Genomic DNA, 20,582 nt, shown 5'->3' with positions numbered 1-20,582 from the left:
ATAATTGGGTCAAGATTTAAGGCAGATCTTCTTAAACTGGCTTAATTGAAAAAAGGCTATATATTTAACTCATAAATGTGACTTCATGTGCAGAAATACTTCAATACATACACTGAGATTCTTGAGCCTAAACTAAGGCGAAGAACCCACAACTGCTTTTTGTTTTGCTTTGATTCATCAATGTAAATTGGAGTGATTTAGTTTTATAATGTCATAACCGGTTTAGCAACATTTGAGATTTGCGCTTGTTCAGTCGAAACTTTAAACCCAATAAAGGCTAACCCGTCGCCCTTCTTCCCTATTTTAATTTGAGTCGGACACCATTGCTAACGAAATCTATAGGACCGAAGTTGTGTAACTTTTTCGAGCTCTCCCTTCTACTGTCCGTATAAAGGAATGTGAACATTGGTCGAGGTCATTGTCTACCCCATTGATATCCGTCTGAACTTGGAATATATTAGCGATTATGGATGGCATGTGGTTGAATTTCGTCGAGAAATAAAACGCAGTCGTCTACTTAGCGAATGTGTTGAATATTGTGTAGCTTCTAATAAAGAAAAATAAAGGCACCATGTGCTTTCTTTCCATGCAACGGGAAATTGATTATCATCATAATATTGAAAAATTAAAGAAGAATTACACAAATATTGTTTAAGCATCAAACATTATAACGCTTGCATTAACAAAATGGACAAATTTTCATCGGCGATAAGAAAAAAGTTAACCAAGCTATTATAAAGTTACATTAGTACTAGTAATTAACACGTTGCGTACCAAGCGTTTTTACAACGATTTTTAGTACAATCTTTTCAATTAAAATTTGTTTATAATATTTGTTAAACCGATTGTTTTCGAAAGCCAAGTAAAAACTTTGCTACCCAAACAACTTATTTTTAATATAACTATAATTTTAATGTTGCATTTTTATTTATTTATGGGTCAAAAACTTTTTTGAACTAGTTACTGCTGTCACCCATATTTGGGTGACGCGGTACGGAACGTGTTAAAGTACTTTTTAGTACTTTCAAAAAATATTCCAACGGCCAGTATGCCGACCTTACGGGCCTTGGCCGAAACTTTTGCTATAGCCGACAAAACCAGTCATGTGGGGATGTTTTTTCAGTTGTTGTGTAGCGTTCACGACCAAATGCTACTCCGTTTGGACTTTAACATGTTAAATGAATAGGTCCTACCTTTAAGTGTTGTAAATGTTTTATTTCGATAATAAGGAGGGTTAGTAATGTGGCAATATCAATTATATTTGACCCGTTCAATTCCTCCGATGCTGTTTGGGCATGATTTACTATGGCCAGGCATGTAAAAACCACTGAATTGTTCTCTTTATAATGTTTTCTGATGAAGTTGCTTAATTCCGGAAGGCACTGCACACTACACACTTTTCCATACACCGGAAGTCCTGACACTTGAACAGGGACTTTATGGATAGCCTTCTAGGTTTTTATAGGTTTTTAGTCACGAAATGGCGTTCTATGGGAGTTCAGGGATCCCAAATCATTTTAAATATACTATAACAAGCTTCAAAAGCAACATACAGCTTTTTACGATGGATAGAGGAAGCTTAAACGCATGATCGCCTTCGTGAACTCCGTTATCGCATCTTGAATCCGAAATACGACATCTTGCAATCCTTCATAGCATCTGTGACATTCGTTAATGGTTTTATACACTTGAATACGCCATCCTTAAACTTCATTATCGTCCAATCAGATTGGAGGCCGGATTGATGTGCTGCGGTAAAGGTAACTGCAAGTGAGAATTTCAGATTCCGTGATAAACAACCTCAGCGAAGGAGAAACAGGATTATTTGCCAACTAAGGAGTAGTGAGTTGGCCTCTTATGCCCTGTGAAACTGAAAAAGAAGTGTAAGAAAAGAATGAAGCGTTGGAGGCACTGATCCCGCTGGGTGCATATGTGAAAACAAGCATGGTGTCAGCTCAAGTCGATGAACATCAACTTTCACTGCAACAACGGCATCTGATCAACGATACATTTACCAAACCTATCGCTTTCTGAATCAGGACCAAGCAGGCTGATCGTTGTGGTTTACTTCTACTGCTACACGCCAAAGATAGTTGGAGCCCTCATTGTTCGAAGACGAGTCTAAGAAAGCTATTTATATTTCATTCATTTTTGTGGTGATGTATTAATTCCTAAAACCAATGCTGAAACGTTGTAAATGCAAATAATCATGCAGGGCCTAGGTTTAAAACATTTTCATACACAATTCAAAACATTTTCAGAGGATAAGTTTACCTATATTTAAACTTAAAGGCTACATAGGAACATCTCGATATTGTAAAAGTTTCGATATGCTATCACGTACATCTAAGTCTAAAAAATTTAAAATGGAATCGCGATAGTAACATAAAAACCAAAAAAGAAAATTAACCCAAGGAGAACCGTGTTGCACTTTCCTACCACATGTCGACCAAAAAACACCTTGCCAATTGTATTTTGGTAGGCTTTTTGGACATGTACACCTTAAAACCTGCCAAAGGTGTATTTTTGGTAGGCAGGTATACCGCGCATTCTACCAAAGGTGTATTTTTGATAGGCTTTGATGACATGTACACCGCGTAACCTACCCATGGTGTTTTTTTGGTGGGCACTGGCGTTTCGAGAAACCTTTGTCAAACCTTTGTTTGTTTACTGTGAAGGTACAAGTTTGGCCAACTAGCAGGCTGTGTTTTTCCATCCCATTTGTTGGCTGTGTTTTGTTACAACCCTGTAGTGTACGAAATGGACCGACTTGTTAGAATAAAACGCAGTGGCACAGTTATCGGTGGCGGTTGGACATGATCGGTTGTTACCGGGAGTCACATAGCATCGGTGGCGGGATATCGGCGTATGAATCGATCGGGGTGGTTAACCGGGGCTGGGTTAACTCGCACCAGACAGTAAGTAAGTATTTGTATTTGTATTTTGTATTTGTATTTGTATTTCAATATATCTGCCTCGCAGGGCTACATATAGAACTTAAGACTAGAACCTAACATAACGACATAACATTAATAAAAAGCACCTAACCTAACATAGACGCCTATAGCATAGAACACCGATCTCAAGGCTTAAGGAACAGAAAGTGGAAGGGATTGGAAAAGCTGAATGACTGAGTGTTTGAAGTGGACTGAGGAACGATTGAAGTCAAACAGGTGGGAAAAGTGGTTGAAGGATGCCAAAGTTTTGGATAACGGATCAGTCGTACCGTAGTTCGTTCGACGTTGTGGCACCGACAGCATTTTCCGCGGCCGAAGAACACGCTCGGGAGCATAAAAAGGAATCATTACGAGGAGTGACGGGAGTCCAGCTCCCCAAGGACCAAGCTAGCAACAAAGGATGCTTGGGCTATTGTGCGACGGTCTTCCAGCAACAGAAGACCCAATAGCCTGCAGCGTACCGGATACGGTGGGATGTCAGATGCATAAGCGCCCAGATAACGCCTCATAGCAAGCCTCGTGAAGTTTCGCTGAACTTGCTCTATTTTCGCAGTCCAAGAAGCACTTGTGGGACTCCACACCACACACGCATACTCAAGGATCGATCTCACTAGGCTATTATACAGGGCTGTCAAGCACAGAGGATCGCGAATTTCACGGCCAAAATTACATATCATCCCTAACAGCCTACTAGCTCTGCAAATCAGGTCAGATATGTGCGCTCTGAAAGTCAACTTGTCATCCAGGATGACTCCAAGGTCATGAATTTCCATGACACGCTTCAACACAACAAAATTTAGCATGTAGGAAAAAGAATGGGGGTTGAGGGAACGGGAAAATGAAATGGTGGAACACATATCAACACACAGGACTAGGAAGTTATCCGAACTCCCCTATGCGAAGTGATCGAGAGCATGTTGCAGGTGTTCAGCGGAATTGGTATCTTTCATTTCATGGAAAATTTTAATATCATCAGCAAAAAGCAAATGACAGCAGGAGGAGAGGGAAGAACAAACATCATTGATGAACAATATAAATAGGAGAGGACTGAGTACACTACCTTGGGGAACACCCGACGAGCACAAATACTCATAGGAGAATTCCCCAAACACAGTAACACGGCAGCTTCGGTTCGAAAGATAGGAGTCAAACCAGGCCGTGATGGCCGGTGAGAAACCCAACTTCAAAAACTTAGCCAGCATTAAGGCATTGGGCAACTTGTCGAAAGCTGCCTTGAAGTCCGTGTAGACGGCATCTACTTGCAGGCCCGAATCAAGTCGACTAAGTGTATAGGAAACGAACTCAGTGAGATTCGTGACCGTTGAGCGACCTGGCATAAAACCATGTTGTTCGGGGCTGATCCAAGCACTGACATCATACAACAAGGACGGGCGAAACACCGATTCAAAGACCTTACTGCATGGGGATAGCATCGAGATCCCACGGTAGTTCTAGACGGAAGACTTGTCACCTGTTTTGAAGACAGGTCTCAACCACGGCCGCTTCCATGCTGCTGGAAAAATACCAGTAGCAAGAGACAGTTGGAAGAGGTGTGTAAGAGGTCTCACGAGGGCATCCCTGCACCTAACAAGCATAGCAGCGGGAATTCCGTCCGGACCCGGTGCAAATGACTGTTTCAGGTTCGCTAACACAAGACCAACCTGGTCCAGGCCAATCGGGAAAGCATCCACTGAAATCACATTAGTGGGCGTATATGATAAACCTGGCACCAAACTACCTGGATCCCGGATTGCTGGCTCAAATACGCTCGAGAAGTGATCAGCAAACAGAGAGCAAATGCTACCAGGGCTATTAGCGACCACGTCACCCAACGACATGCTACTTGGGAAACCACTATTACTCCTCAAAGATTTGATGTGTTTCCAAAATGACCGTGGGTGCAGGCGAAATTGCGATTGTGATCTGTTAACATGCTGGTCGTATCGCAGTCTGTTGTAAGCTCTAAAGGCAGCAGCAGATACTTTAAAAATCAGACGAGAGTGATCAGTACCATTGGCACGAAGTATTCTGACTGCGCGGTTTCGATCTCGCTTCAATAAGTGCCACGTTCTGTCCGACCACGGAGGACGGCGGGGAGGACAAAAAGGAGGGGAACAGGAATTCAGGGAGGACACTAAGAGATCGCTGAACATGGAAACCGCTTCATCGATGGCCGTACAATTAAACAAAAAGGTCCAATCCACGGAAGCTAAAATTTCACCTAACCTATAGTAGTCCGTTTTACTATAATCATAGAGCCTAGTATCCCTTGATGGAGCATTGCCGGCAGTGAAGTTAGTTTTTAACACCCTTAAGGACAGATTAAGTGGAGGGTGATGAGCATCGATTTTGATTAAGAGTTGAATCGCTGGCCTAACCTCACAGAAGGAATCGGACTCGCGGTCCGTTAGAACTAGATCTAGTAAACGGCCATTAACGTTAGATACTATCTTAATTAATCTGGGACAAACGTAACATGTCAAACATACTGAGAAACGGCGCATGTGTGTAAGAACCCACAGCAGTGAGTTCTTACTGATGATGATTTGTCCGCGCTTTTCACACTTTTCAATATCTCGACAAGGAAGAAGAAGCGACGTAAAATGAACATCAACGCGTTCTAGGTGTTTTCACTGGCCATGACGGAGTGGTGCTGCACATCGTACATCGAAGGAGCCTGCTACGATCCGTGGTCGCTGTTTGGCAGCACGAACCAGAGGAGGTCCCGGACAATTTTTGGATATTTCGCCTGATATCCTGAACCGGACGATATGTATATATTATTCTTATCGATAAATCAAAATAATAAAACAAACAAAAATAATTTTCCTGCAGGAAAGTAAATATTTTGGAAGGAAAAGATATCCTGAACCAATATCATCATCATATAATATATCATATGAACTTCTGCGAATCGGTATACGTTTTTTGCCAGAATTGTTTTCATACTTCTTTTCAGCATTTTGTTTACACCTAGATTGCATAGGAAATCTGCTGCAAAAGATGTGTAAAAAGGATTCTGAAAAGAAGAGCAGGCAGTTCTGAGGAGAATTCTTTTACACCTGAATAACACCAAAATTTCTCGTTTCGCGGTTCGAAAGCTCAAAAAGTTATTGAATTGTTTTCAACACAGCTCATTGGTGTTAAATGCTCATCATTAGTCCCCTTCACATAAGAATATTTATGACATTGACTTTTTCGAAGGAAGAATAGACTTACGCGAATGACGTGTAGACCGTAATTCTTGACGAACACAATACCTTATCATAACTCCCTGACAGAACCCCCCACCCGATCCAGCCAAACCATGAATGGGAATTACGTGCATGCCAATCCCCAACAGTCGTGATGCATTCATCCACATCACAGGAGCGTCAAGGAACGACTGGCGAAAAGACACGAGCCACCAAATACGACACCCCCACACAGGTGGAGTGAGGCGAGACAAACATACAGGTACAGCACAACAGCCACAGGGAATATCTTGTTTTTTTCGTCCGCTTCGGCCCGGAGCGATTCAGGGGATGATCCACGCTCCCGAGAACTTAGCCGGAGTACGGACCCCGTGGGCGCGAGACAGAAGACTCTGATATCGCGGCTCAGTGTTGCGCGGTCGCCATCATTATGAGAGGCGGGGCCCTTTAAAAAATTAGCGAAAACTCTCAGACATGTTTCACGGGTATTGATTATAATTAATTGATTGAACTCTAATTTCTAAAGTCAAATAAATGTACGTAGCCATTCCAGCATACTTTTGAAAGGAAGAATACACAAATGAAAATAATAGGAAATTCAATGCTTACGGATGAAGTTTCTACTTCAAAAAGGGACACATGCAAAACCTATTCGTTTAAAGATTACATAGTAAATCAATACACCTTAATAAAATTTATTTTTGGAAGCGATGATTTTATGGGTTAACACGTTGACTGCCATGGCTATCATTTTAGATAGCGAAATTATTAAAAAAGATTGTACCAAAAAAGTGTGCTAAAACGCTTAGCAGTCAACGTGTTAGAGCCACGCTACACGAGCCGCAAACTCAAAAACTTTGCGGCGCAAAGAGGGGAACAGCCGAAAAGTTTACGTCAGAAACTTTTCAGCTCCGTGAGCTGAAAACTGCACCCGCAAAGCTTTTGGCAGCTAACCGCAAACTCAAATGCGCCAGAAGATCGAAGATTAAACTAATCTCGCAGTGGAGGTTGAATGCGGGTTAATATGCTTTTACATGTTCAGTTACTAGTAAGTAAACTACACCACACATGGTGGACAGCATGAAACAATGAGTTTAGCCGAAAAAATGATTTGGAAACGGCGGCGCGCCCGCAGCGAGCCCCGGCCGCCATGTTTTCGATCGTGGCTACACCTCTTGTGGACGTTTAAACTGAATGTATGCAATTGGTGATACATTAGTTCGTTAAATTCAACCTACGAGTATTTGAATCGTAGTGTGTACCGTTAATTTCGGCTACGCAATCAACCTAGGGGTGCGGTATGAGGGGGGCCCACGGGCCCCCCTTATTTCTCAAAACTATAACAAACTCTCTTTTTCGGTAGACCTAGCGCAGTCCGCTCGCTTCGCTCGCTGCGGGCGCGCCGCCGTTTCCAAATCATTTTTTCGGCTAAACTCATTGTTTCATGCTGTCCATCATGTGTGGTATAGTTTACTTACTAGTAACTTAACATGTAAAAGCATATTAACCCGCATTCAACCTCCACTGCGAGATTAGTTTAAACCGTTATGGTCTTTTAAGCGAACCGTTCGCGTTCAAAAATTCGAAACGAATGCATGTGCCGCGCTTTGCATAGCTTCAGGCGCTAAATGTGAACCAGTAGGAAGAGGAGAATCTAGCCCGGGGCCTCATTTACTCTTTTACCCAAAGAACAATAGTGGCCAACTCATAAATGTGGTGCTAGAACGACATGCGGCCAATTCAAGTGCACCAAACGGCAAAGAAACCTACCTGTCCGATTTTACTTGCGTGTCCGCTTTTTGGGTCTTCGCGCACATTTTGGGCCGTATCTCAGTAAAACAATAGATTTTGATACCGTTTTCAATGTTCTTACAAAGAGGAAGAGTTAATGTAAAGAAATGTATACGTTGAAGGTCAACATTCGGTTCCGGGAATGCTGTAGGCTTGCGGAAAGACAGCAGACCGTCTCATTTTTCGAGCGTCCGATTTTACTTGCAGCAGACTGTACGTTAACATACGACCGCCTACCCGGGTAGGCCATAAGTTTTGTATGGGGGTTTGCATTTTGATGTGCTTCAAAGCTAATATCTTTTGTTCTAGATGCCGTAGTGAGATGAAATTTTCAGTAATGATACTTAAGAATGTTTTCTAATACATCCCATTCAAATAGTAATATTAAAAATTCGATAAGTAAGTAACTTTTTCATTCAAATATATTTTATCCCATAGATCTACAATCGCCAACTCTGTAAACCGTACATTTTCAATAAGTTATTGTGTTTGTTTATACTTCTTAAGTTTCTGGTGAAGCAACTTCTTGGTGCCTTCAACATTTTTGCTTATAAATTGAAATTTCAAAGATGTAGAAATATTTTTCTATTAAATTTTACGTTTTGGAAATGTTCATGTTCCTCAGTAAATTCAGTGGCATATCTGGAGGAAATTCTTCATTATACATTGTTATAACTGATATTTAAGCCTTAACATTTTAAAACTTAGCTCATATACATAAATTCGATCGTTTTGTTTCAAACGATAACAGTTTCTTTTGTATTTAATTCAACCCGTTGCATCATGATTTTCTTGCAATTAATAAATTATTATTTTGTGTAGCAAATTATGAAAGTTCACCTAGAATGCTTTCGTTGCCGCTGTGTGGTCCAAAATGTAGCATAATTTGCATATTTGTACATCGTCTTCGAGTTTATCTCATTACTAATTGTTCGAGGAGTTCGGGGAGTAAAACAGTCTTTCATAGTGTGTCTTAGACAAATTTGGATTGTTTTCAATATGAATATAAAAAGAAAATCCCGAGGGGCACCTCCTTTCACCTACTGGTGGTTTGTCTTGGTACAGAAAAATATAAACTCTCGTACAAAACGTATGACTTACCCGGGTAGGCGGTTGTAGATTTAAGTGGTATAAATAGAAAAATGGTGTAAAAAAATACTTAGAATAAAAATAAAAAGTCGAAAAGAATGATAGAGAACATGTTGCTTGAGGCATTCCAGGAATTTCGAGTCGATATAACTGTTCAATTCGAAGTAATTGCAAAATAAAAGGGCAAAACTTACCCAGGTAGGCGGTTGTAGATCTGAAGGTTAATGCAAATTCTCTGCGTAGAAATTGGGCTTTTATGAATTGCACGATTAAAAGGTGTTTCTAGTTCCATTTCACAACCGAAGAAATTGATTCCAATATTGACTTGAAAGTTTTTCTCAATTACTCACGCAAAGACGGAGCAAACCGGAAGATTTGTTTCGTTTAACGACTAATTTCAAATAACATCTATCACTTTTATTTGTAGAATCTGAAAGCATCGGTTGAATCATTCCCAGAACAAAAAATTAAGACGAATTATTCTGCCGCCTTCACGAGCGCCTCCGCAACCTCTACGGCAATTGCAGCTTCAGCACGATCCTATAGTTCAAATGTTATGCTGAGTTTTAAACTGATAGTGTAAATTAAAAGTTGAATGCATACGTACAGTGTCACCTGAAGCAGACGAAAGCTGGCTCTGTGCATTCGAAAGAATTTCCCGGCAGGCGGAGGTATCCAGATCCTCCACTGGGTGAGCTTCCTCAGCAAGCACTTGAACCGATGCATCCTCATTCACAGTAACGGTACCGCTTGATACAAAAATCTTTTTCAATCCTCCATCATTTTCATACACCGTGACAACACCCGGCTTCAACACAGCTAGTAAAGAATAAGAAAAACGAAAAATAAGACTTAATGACAGAAATCCATTAAAACTGTTCTGCTTACCCAGAGTAGGGACATGTTTTGGTAGAATACCGAAAGCACCACTAAACGACGGTACATCAACTTGCCGGATGTTTGCGCTGTCATAAAAAACTTTGTTGGCGGCAGCTAGAGTGAAAGCCATTTCGTCGGCATATCCACGCGACTGGACCATACGGAAAACTGGCCTAGTGAATGTGACCGAGCGGGCAGCACGTAGAACGATCATATTCCCTGCTAATGATAATTATGTAACCAGGACGATGCCTCATTAGTTGAACGAAGACGAAAACAAAACATTAGACATATTAGCGTTGGTCAAACTGAACAGCTCGCATCTTGGTATTCACGGGCCTGAATTGGCGTCGTCATTCACAAGAAAACATACGGTACTTACCTAGAAATTTGCCTAAATTAGTTTTTTGGGAACCGATCTATAACAAACCAGGCGTATGGACTAAACGTCGGAAACGGGATGTCACATAGGATTGTGAATTCTTCCACATTTCTTGGAACGTTTACCCCGCTTGTCAAGCTACAAAACGAAAAGCCTATACCCCACCCAAGATTACTGAAATGAAGCAATACCTCGACCAAAGTTATTATACACTGCAGGTTCCCCCGCCGACCAAGATTACTAGAACTAGAATTTAGGTCGTCACAGCTTTTCATGTCTCTTTACCTTGTTGATACTGTTGACTAAAATGAACCAATTTTGAGGTTAGAATTGCCGGGTGCTGTAGATATACAGGTAGGTGTTTTCCTTAAAGTTCCAATAAAATACATTTTCTGATACAGGAATCATATGGTTGATCGCCTTTGTGAACACCGTTATCACATCTTGGAACCGGAATATGACATCTTGCAATCCTTCATTGCGTCTGTGACCTTCGTTAATGATTCTATACACTCTTCTTCTTCTCCTTCGACGAGGATTTACTCCAGTACGGCTTTTGAATATAGCTTCCTGGGCCTTCGAAAGCTAGCCTGGAGACATAGACCTCTATAAAGTTAAGGACTGGCTGCTAAGGCCATATGTCCTGGTTTTCTGTGTCTCTCTTTACTGTCTGGTAGGGATCCTTTTTCTGTTCACTCCTGGTCAGAGGCAATATACATTTGTTTTGATGCTCGTACACTTGTGCATAACGTCTTGTTGCTGTCATTTCGCTGTTTAGTTTACAGCCCCTACTTGGGGATTCCAAAAACCAAAATGATTACTATCCAGAAGGATTCATTCCGAACAAATCGCCTTGATTTTTTTAGAAAAATAAAAGAAAAATTTGACAATCGGTCCGGGTTTTGTTTATGTTTACAATTTGCCAGTTGTTGTTTCCAAAGTGTTTTCCGAAAGCTTAAAAATGCCGTATTTATCCTGTCCAGCTGTTTTTTTTTTGCAAAAATAACTCATGGAATGTGAAAAAATGCGATATGAAGAAGATACTGTCGTTTTAACAAACACGTTTCGTGTAGCATGGTACCAACAAAGTGTTAACATATGTGTCTTTGGACGACCAAACCGCTTTACTTATCTCGTTCAACCTCATTTACTAGAATACTTTGCAATATATCGTAGATGGAACTGTGTCCTCAGTAAAGTTGTGGCTAATGAGGGCAGAATTTTCCGGTAACCGTACCAACTGGAACCAGCAGCTTGCTAACGCGTCGTAATCCTTTTGTTGGTAAACAAAACCAGAAACGATTGTCAAAAATGGATTTCAAAATGGCTGCCATGACCAGGCCTTTGAGCTCACCTCCCTTAGAACCCACCTTGCCAAAAACCGACCTTTCCCGTTGATTGTTGCTTTCCAGCTATTTCCAGCTGGAAACAGCGGGGCTTTGCCTGACCTTATAGGGGAAGGTGGGGTAAGATGCCCTGGTGGGGTAAGATGCCCCGGCCTGTTTTAAGCTGGATTAAGGTATTTAAAAATAATTTAAGTAATAGAGTATGTTCATCAACGTATCTAAAACAGCCTATGTATACAGGGCTCTGTCAATCGCAATAAGTTCCGCTGTTCCTATCGATACCTCGTTCTTTAGTTTATAGGCGATCTGGGAGTTGGCTTTGAGTGTGCAAAAGATTTTATCATCTCTTTTGCCACCAGGAATCTTCTCCTTATTGGTGATGGTACCTCTGCCGCCATCGCCAGCAAGGTGTTTATTGAGGTCGTTTTCGTACATCCTGTGACTTTGCGTAGAGACTGGTGCAGCAATTTATCCACCCTGGAAAGGCTTGCGTTTTTGGCGTTGCTCATTACTGTTATCCCGAACTCCATTGATCCCCTTATAATTGCCCTGTGTACTTGTATTGCCTTCTCTGGGGTTATATTGTTTCGCTTGTTACATATCATTTTTATAATATTTAGTTTACTTTGGGCTCTTTGTATTTCTTTTTCGACCTGTTCATCGAATTTGAGTCTTTGGTTTAAGTTGATGCCCAGAAACACATGTTTATTTGTCTTAGAGATTATTTGTCCATTGCGTCTCACCTATATGGCTGCCTCATCTCTTGGGAATGTCATTAGTTTGGTTTTTTTTTTCATATTAATCTCCAGTTCCAGCCTTTTTATATTTTCTACAAATTCATCCAGTACCTCTTGGAGCTCGTTTTTTACTGTCAAGGGGTTTCCTGACACAGTTATAGCGAAATCATCCGCGTATTGTATGATCTTAATCTTATTCCCACCATTATTGCAGGAATGGCATTGGCTGGCGTACACATTAAATGGGGTGGGTGACAGGACATCACCCTGAGGGAGGCCATGCGATACCAACCTTGTGACAGTGTGTCCGTTGACTGCTATTTGTAATCTTCTATTCGTCAATAGGTCTCCAATTCATCTGATCGCTTGCTTAGGGATCATTGATGGTTGTAGAATCTAGACTAGCTTAGGAATTTTGACACTGTTGTATGCATTTTTTATATCTACAAAGATGATGCCAGTGTATTTGCTTCTCCTGTTGTTCCTAGGCACTTCATTATTTACCCAGTTCGTAGCAGTCGTGATCGATTTATTTTTCCTGAACCCAAAAGATGTGCATGGGATTGTTTGGAACTTCTCTATCGACTCTGTAAGTATTTTCAAAACTGCAGAATTTATTACCTTTGTCAGGGTTGGCAGCATCGCAATCGGCCTGTAGTTTTGTGGCATGGTCGGATCTTGTCCTGACTTGCTTATTCACACAATTTTGGTCAATTTCAGCTTGTTGCCCGCTTTGCCTTGACTATACTTTTTAATCAGCTCTTCCACCATTCGCACAGCACATTCCTCATTTAACATTTGCAACATTTTGTACGTCCACTCCTGGGGCCGTGTTTTTCTTTTTTGACAGAATGTTGTTCCACTTGTCCAGGTCCAGGATTTTGTCATCATGAATTACGCTCGGTGCTTTGACCGCCCTTGTTTTTTTTCCCGGGAAAATTCTTGCTCATAAACTCTTTGGCCATCTCTATGTTACTACAAGCTGACCCAACGAACTTCGCCTCGTCCCATATTAACAATACACTAATATTGGAATAACAAAGTATTGAAACTCAAGGGAAGCCCCATAGATTCGGTTCATGGAGATGTCGACACATAACAATAACAGATCCATCTTTAAGTCCAGACAAATCCAAAGAACGTTTTAAAATTCCAGCGACGATTCACGGCTTCGTTTTCATTTTCAATACGATTAATCTTCTCTTCTCTTCTCCATTCGTATTGAATGGAGAATACGAAATCATTTTCAATACGATTAATCTTCTCTTCTTCTTCTTCTTCTTCTCTTCTTCTCTACATCTATAAAAATGAATGTTTGTATGATCGTGATGCTAAAACTCAAAATCGGCTAGACCAATCTTGATGACGTCTTCCTATGACTTTTTACTCAAGGAAGGACGCGAACACCCATTTAACGTTTTCGCTTGTTGATTAACCGAGATGAAATTATTCGATGATCTGTGAATTCGAACTCATGATTTGTCACAATTTTAATCGGTATGGGTAAGTAGGAAAAAATCATCCCAGAACTTCGTTAAGATTGGCCAAGCGATTTGTTAGTTTAATTTATACATCGTATATTTGATTTGATTGTATGGAAAATGCAAGTTTCACAAATCTTTCCATTTTCCGGCTTTGCCTTAGGGAATATTAAAGTTGTCTTTTCTTTAAACCATCCAGGGATAAAAATGAACAAATAATCTTCATCGTCAAGACCCAGTCTCCCGAACACGTGCTTTTTCGATAAGCTTGTCGGCCGGGTTTTATTAAAAGCTCGGCGGCCGAGAAACCGGCGTAGGCGGCCGAGAAAGGTGTCGGTTTTCAAGCGCTTCGGCGTGTCCCTTTAAAAAAGTTCTTATTAGAAGCCAAAAAGTTGATTCTCTTTGACTACCGTACGGCAACGTTGCCACTTTTACGTGTGGGTTGCTCGCTCTTTGTATTTGCCTCGCCTATTATTTCTCCGTTATAGGGCCGCTACACGAACCGAAAACTCCAACCGAGAACTCAAAAACCGTATAAGTTTACGTCAAAATCTTCTCGGTTCGTGTAGCCGCGTTTTGTGGTACCAATTCTGTCGCCAGTCAATGCAAGCGAAAAGTTTCTGACAGTCTATGCATGTGTCAGTCTCTGCTGTTTTTGTTTTTGTTATCAGTTAGCTCAAAAAGCTGCGTATTTTCAATTATAGACATTCGCGTGCTCGAATGCCTGTAGAAAATTCGCTTGGAATACTTGCAAATCGATTTCAAGTATTGAAAGGTCCTATTTTTCTTGCTCCTGATGTGGCAAAACACGTTGTACTGACAACAGTTTTTTTACATAACTATATAAGGAAATCGTCCTCAAGAAATACTTACTCTCCGCCATCGTCATTCGATAGGATCGTTGATGGAAACTTAGTTCAAGGCGACTAGCGGAACAACGATCATTTGGAAAATCTACAATTTATTCCGACACGTACACCTGATCGTCTAATGAACATTCGTAAGCATATGGCACACGATTTAAAAAACAACAATTATTACACTGAACAATTAACGAACTAATCAACTAAGACATACTCAACAAATCAGGTACGACTGTACATATGCCTAATACAATTTAACAATAAAATTATTTTACATACCGTATCAACGTGTCCATCGTCCTCCAACACATTTCCCAGAAACGCCATGGCCTCGTACGCGAACCATTTCGGTCGGTACACTTCCGAGTGTGCTAAACATTATATATATATGTTTTGCAATTAATAAATTTTATATATGAATAAAAACATAACATTATAACAAACATCAACTTACCAGCCCCCGTCTGTGTGGATTGCCGAACTTTTGATCGATACGAACGGTAGCTCCCCAGCAGATTTTGCCACAAACGCTTGGCTTCTGCTACCGGCATATCGACCTCCACAGCGATGCTTGACCAAGCGTCGTTCTGCGATACCTTATTTTTATAATTTTTTAGTTTTTTATTATAAACGACCGGCCGTTTCTCCACTGCCGATATCAAGCGGAAGCTTTGTTCTACGTCCTAAAATAAATAATATATATGTAAGAACCGTAATCTTACACTAACCGTTCATATTTTTCATAAAAAATGTCCGTTCTCACCTGACGCGCGTACAATCTCTTTGATTCGGTTCCGCTCATCTTGCCTTGTTTACCAGCGAATTCCGGATGAATATTTTTAGATGAAATTAGCTGGAGAATTCAAAACCACATACACTGGGCCCAAAGTTAATCCGGACGCTCAAAAAATGAGCATGCGTCCGACTTTGTGGTCGATTTTAGAGTACTTAGAATTGATAACAATGATTTTTGTTCATTGCATCTTCTTGGTGCACCTTCCTACGAAGTACGTGAAAAAGAGAAGGGTGAAAAAAATCGTACCCAAACGGCGCAATAAACAAAAGAGTGGAAAAAGTCAGAATTTTGACGGCCAATCGCAAAGTCGGACAGTTATATTTCATCGTATTTTTGTTAGCTAAAGTGGTGTGTAAGTTAGTTTCGACACTTGATATTTGTTAATATCGATGCAGAAGACTCTTGGGCATCGTTAGAAGCACTCGGATAATTCGATTTATTATATTATTGAAGTTTTTATTGAAATATGCGTCACACTACTTTGTTGGAACGAAACGTCATCATTTATCCAGCATAACGATGGAAAAAGATTTCAAAGCATATGAAATTAGACTAATGTAAGTCTAACAGATTCAGGCATCATTAAAAAGTATAACACTTCAAAAAGTATCCTAAAATCACCAAAGAACTGCTCTTTGCAGCACACAATTCGGGAAAGGGAAGGAAGAACCAATCGATTCATCCCTTTTACTACTTTACTACTTAAAAGAAACTTTACTAAAAGTGTTTGTTAAGTGCTCTAACTATAAGGATCTATTTACACTGGAATGGGCTGCATGCCAGAACCCCGGGAAAGAAATCATTAATATCGGAGAAAAATTGAAAACTACGATTCTGTTGCTAGAACTGATATCGATAAATATAATGATTTTAGGAACAAATTATATCATTCTACGTCGAAAAGATAGTTAAAGTTAAACAATCATGATATTTTGTGCATGTCCTGTTTACAGTTGACACAAAAATTCGCATTTTTTTCTCAGATAGAAGGCGATACATATGGTGCGTTCGAGGGAAAGGGTTTCACCAAAACTGTCCGAGTTTTTGAAGGTTCCTAAATAATATGAGAGTGCATGTAAGCTAAAGGAGTTGGAAAATTACATAATATTAGGGGAGTAGTTGAGAATTAGTAGACGGGCAATAGTAACTGGGTTACATCAAATGGTTTTTTGAATCATTCTACCTCCCTTTTCCCGAATTGTGTACTGCAAAGAGCAGTTCTTTGGTGATTTTAGGATACTTTTTGAAGTGTTATACTTTTTAATGATGTCTGAATCTGTTAGTTTGCTAATGTAAGTCTAATTTCATATGTTTTGAAATCTTTTTCCATCGTTATGAGGGATAAATGATGACGTTTCGTTCCAACAAAGTAGTGTGACGCATATTTCAATAAAAACTTCAATAATATAATAAATCGAATTATCCGAGTGCTTCTAACGATGCCCAAGAGTCTTCTGCATCGATATTAACAAATATCAAGTGTCGAAACTAACTTACACACCACTTTAGCTAACAAAAATACGATGAAATATAACTGTCCGACTTTGCGATTGGCCGTCAAAATTCTGACTTTTTCCACTCTTTTGTTTATTGCGCCGTTTGGGTACGATTTTTTTCACCGTTCTTTTTGCACGTACTTCGTAGGAAGGTGCACCAAGAAGATGCAATGAACAAAAATCATTGTTATCAATTCTAAGTACTCTAAAATCGACCACAAAGTCGGACGCATGCTCATTTTTTGAGCGTCCGGATTAACTTTGGGCCCAGTGTATATTAACAATAAAAAATATACAATCGCACACACAGTTTGAGCACGAAAGTCACTTTACTTTTTTAGTATTTCGCGGTTATTTGTTGTGCTTCTTTCCCACTTGATCCTTACGTGGTGCCGCTTATCATTCGAGTGACTTCCCGCTCTCCGGTTTGCCAAACCCTTTATCTCGGGAGCCCTTTGTTGCTATCCAGCATCCATCACATAATCCCCTTATGCATTTGCACCGGGAGCCACATTGCCAAAAAAAAAAACCTGCCTAGTAACCTTAAAATCCAACGGAAATGTAATTTAGTTTCATCACAAGCAGAGACGAATGACCGAGGAGGTCAAAGTGTCTGAAATTAAAAAAAAGTTTCATCACAGGGAAATAAATCTCAAATTAAAAATTATAGCTATAAAATGACAAAATATTACCGTAACTACAAAAGAAACACGTAATTTATCACCATATGTTCGTTTCTTTTGTTTTTGAGATTTGTTATGTTTACATTTATTTCTTTTTCGTCTTCTTCTTCTGACGCATTTGAGTTTTCGGTTAGCTGCCAAAAACTTCTCGGGTGCAGTTTTTAGCTCACGGAGCTGAAAAGTTTTTGACGTAAACTTCTCGGTTGTTCCCCTCTTCTCGCCGAAAACTTTTTGAGTTTGCGGGTCGTGTAGCGGGGCTCTTACACGTATTTTTGCTTCTCTTCCGACAGTCCCCAATAGCAAAAATCGGATACTGTTCGGACCTCTCACTCTAAATCTGCACTTTCTTCAAGCTTCAAAAGTTCTTCTGTGCTAGATACAGGAGAAAATTCAAAATCCGTCTCCTTACGGATGAGGCCTTCTCTAGGCCGTGTCCAAAGTGACATTCGTAGTCGCAATGTTGCGCAGAACTAAATCCAGTTTGGCTTCGAGCCTCTCATTTTGAAGTCGAAGTTCTTTATTCTGATTTTCTAGTTTAGTAAACTTCTCTTCTCATTTTTCAGACATAGACAAGGTTTATTAGAGTTTGCATTGTTGTATTGTTGTCCATTCTAATTGGATTTTGTGTAGAGCACAAGGTGTAGGTAGCTAAAGCAAATGAATTGTAATTCTGCTTAACAATAACATTCTGTTCATTAGTTTACACAGCTGTTAAACAAACAAATATTAAAAAGAAACACAAATAACTTCATTGCTTTTGGATCCATTGCTTCAGGATAGTTTGATGGTGATGATGATGGAAATGAAGAGCAAGGTTTGAATAAATAAATACTAATGAAAACCTAATAATGTAATTTAATCGATCTTGGATGCTGCTTGATCGATCACGAATGGTTCGATGACAGTTGACCAGTCGAACAAATTGCCGCTAGAGCGAAACTCCTGAAAAGGATGGGAGAGTAAGGAGCAGTTGTTCTCACTCTACTATCTGGTTTCTAGACAAGTTATTGAGGATGCACCAGGATGCACTGGTATCAGCTGATACAAGTCAACGACCTGTGACAAATCCGAATTGGTTGGTGGATTTGAGAACGACCGTTCATTCGTTCTGCATAGCGAAAATGTTTAAACTTTGGCTCTAGTAAAATTATTGTCAATTTAAATGCGGAGAACTTTTTACACAAAGCGGAAAAGAAAGCACGAATCGATGTAATGGCACTAGATTCGACAAATTATTAGATATTAGATTGCGTAGCACTTTAAGGTGTAAACTGAATTATGCTTACATTCAAACATTTCGTTATTTACATTGAATCACCAACTGGTCATGCAGAAGAGCAGCCGATAGCACAACTGGAAAACACTTCGTTCCATGGGTAAATATAAACCATCAAATGACAATAATCAATTCTACTTGCCTTCTTTCAGGAACCATTACACCGTAAAAAGTTTGCTCATCAATTAGAATAATATGATATGAGACGCTTCCTTTCACGCTTCCGCCACAGGCCCACAGGCATGATATACCCGGGCGTGTAAGAGCAAACGAGAAGCAGACAGCTGTCTAGACTCTCTGAGTCTGTACGGAGCACGGAGCTAAAGTACAAAGCAGGAGACATAATCGAAGAGAGAACACGGGCAAAACAAATACGACACAATTTTTTTTATGCAACGCATTTGTGACGTCATCAATCTGGCATCACCCTAAACACACCGCAACACCGCAAAAATCGGGTGATGGCAAGTGCTCATGTGTGTGTATAACGCGGCGCGCTTCGACCGCGACACCCAAAAATCTTGATTTGAGCGATTGTTTAGGGGCTCAATTGGATATCCAATTTTTCTATGTGTAATATCCAATTTAGTATCCAAAACCCGCGTGTTCAAGTGACTGGGAAATCATCGTTCTGTTGGATCTAATCCGGGTGGTATAAACGTAACTTCCCGTGTCTGGATACAGCGATTCAAAAATTGGTCTGTGTTAGTGGAACCGTGCGTGCGCGGTGTATACACCTTGCCGTGCGTGGAAAGAAAGGCAGTGAGCAAATGACAAGTTCGAGAAGCCGGATCAGTATCACAACAAGAAGTGAGTTGAACACACGCGAAAGCAAAGCTAATCGTTGTAACTGTTTTAGTCAGCCGATCTGTAACTTCTTTTATAGTTATTCGTATCCAGAACACTCAACTGTAAAAAGTAAGGAAAAAAGCAGCATCTCAGGAAGCCGACATAGCGACCGGGGAAACTACATCCGAAGCAGCAAAGTCGGAGTCGTCAATCCTGGCCTTGTTTAAAAGGGTAAGCACAAGCATGCCGATGTTCATTTCGTACCAGTTGCAGCGTAACGAAATCCCTCTCCATTTTTAGGCGATTAAAACTAAAGCGAACCGCCGAATAGACGAGTGCTTGTTTACGATGGCTTATTGTGTCCGGAAGTTTCATACTCCTGAAGCGATAACCGGTTCCCGTGAATTCATCCTTTTCCTAGAGTATTATACGTGAGTCTTTGTAAAAAATGTTCCAAACATTTTTTGAGTGTTAAATAAATGTTTCATCATTAGTCCAATTTGAGCCTGACATATGAGGGTATCACGATTGGGAGCCCGGAAACGACAAACTTCTCGACGCTGTCCCATACAAAAGGTAAACAACACTTTGAAAAAAGCGAAAAAATGGCTGGCCGTCTCGACGATCCAAAACGACGCCACCTACATGTCGAGACGATGCGCGGAAACGAAACGACGTGGCTTGCCATTTTTTCGCTTTTTTCAAAGGTGTTGTTTACCTTGTGTATGGGACCGCGACGAGATATCTGACAGTTCGTATCGTTTCCGTCCTCCCAATTAAAATACCCTCAATTTTTATTTTGCGGAACCAACCGAAAGAAACC

General features: G+C 40.4%; 1 protein-coding gene across 1 annotated transcript; it reads right to left on the bottom strand.

Annotated features, from left to right (window-relative positions):
• Window positions 1-9,426: 9,426 nt before the first annotated feature.
• On the bottom strand, window positions 9,427-10,158 carry LOC131290815 (ATP synthase subunit delta, mitochondrial-like). The gene is made up of 3 exons (XM_058319996.1): window positions 9,920-10,158; window positions 9,639-9,850; window positions 9,427-9,571 (listed from the first exon to the last, which is right to left on the bottom strand). Exons 1-3 carry the CDS (start codon window positions 10,122-10,124, stop codon window positions 9,509-9,511), a joined length of 480 nt encoding a protein of 159 aa, XP_058175979.1. The 5' UTR covers window positions 10,125-10,158; the 3' UTR covers window positions 9,427-9,508.
• Window positions 10,159-20,582: the final 10,424 nt, after the last annotated feature.

Source organism: Anopheles ziemanni, chromosome X (assembly GCF_943734765.1).
Source record: "Anopheles ziemanni chromosome X, idAnoZiCoDA_A2_x.2, whole genome shotgun sequence".
In the NCBI taxonomy this organism is placed as follows: Eukaryota; Metazoa; Arthropoda; class Insecta; order Diptera; family Culicidae; genus Anopheles; species Anopheles ziemanni.
The sequence above is the reverse complement of the archived record's forward strand: the minus strand, read 5'-3'. Positions and strand labels throughout refer to the sequence as shown.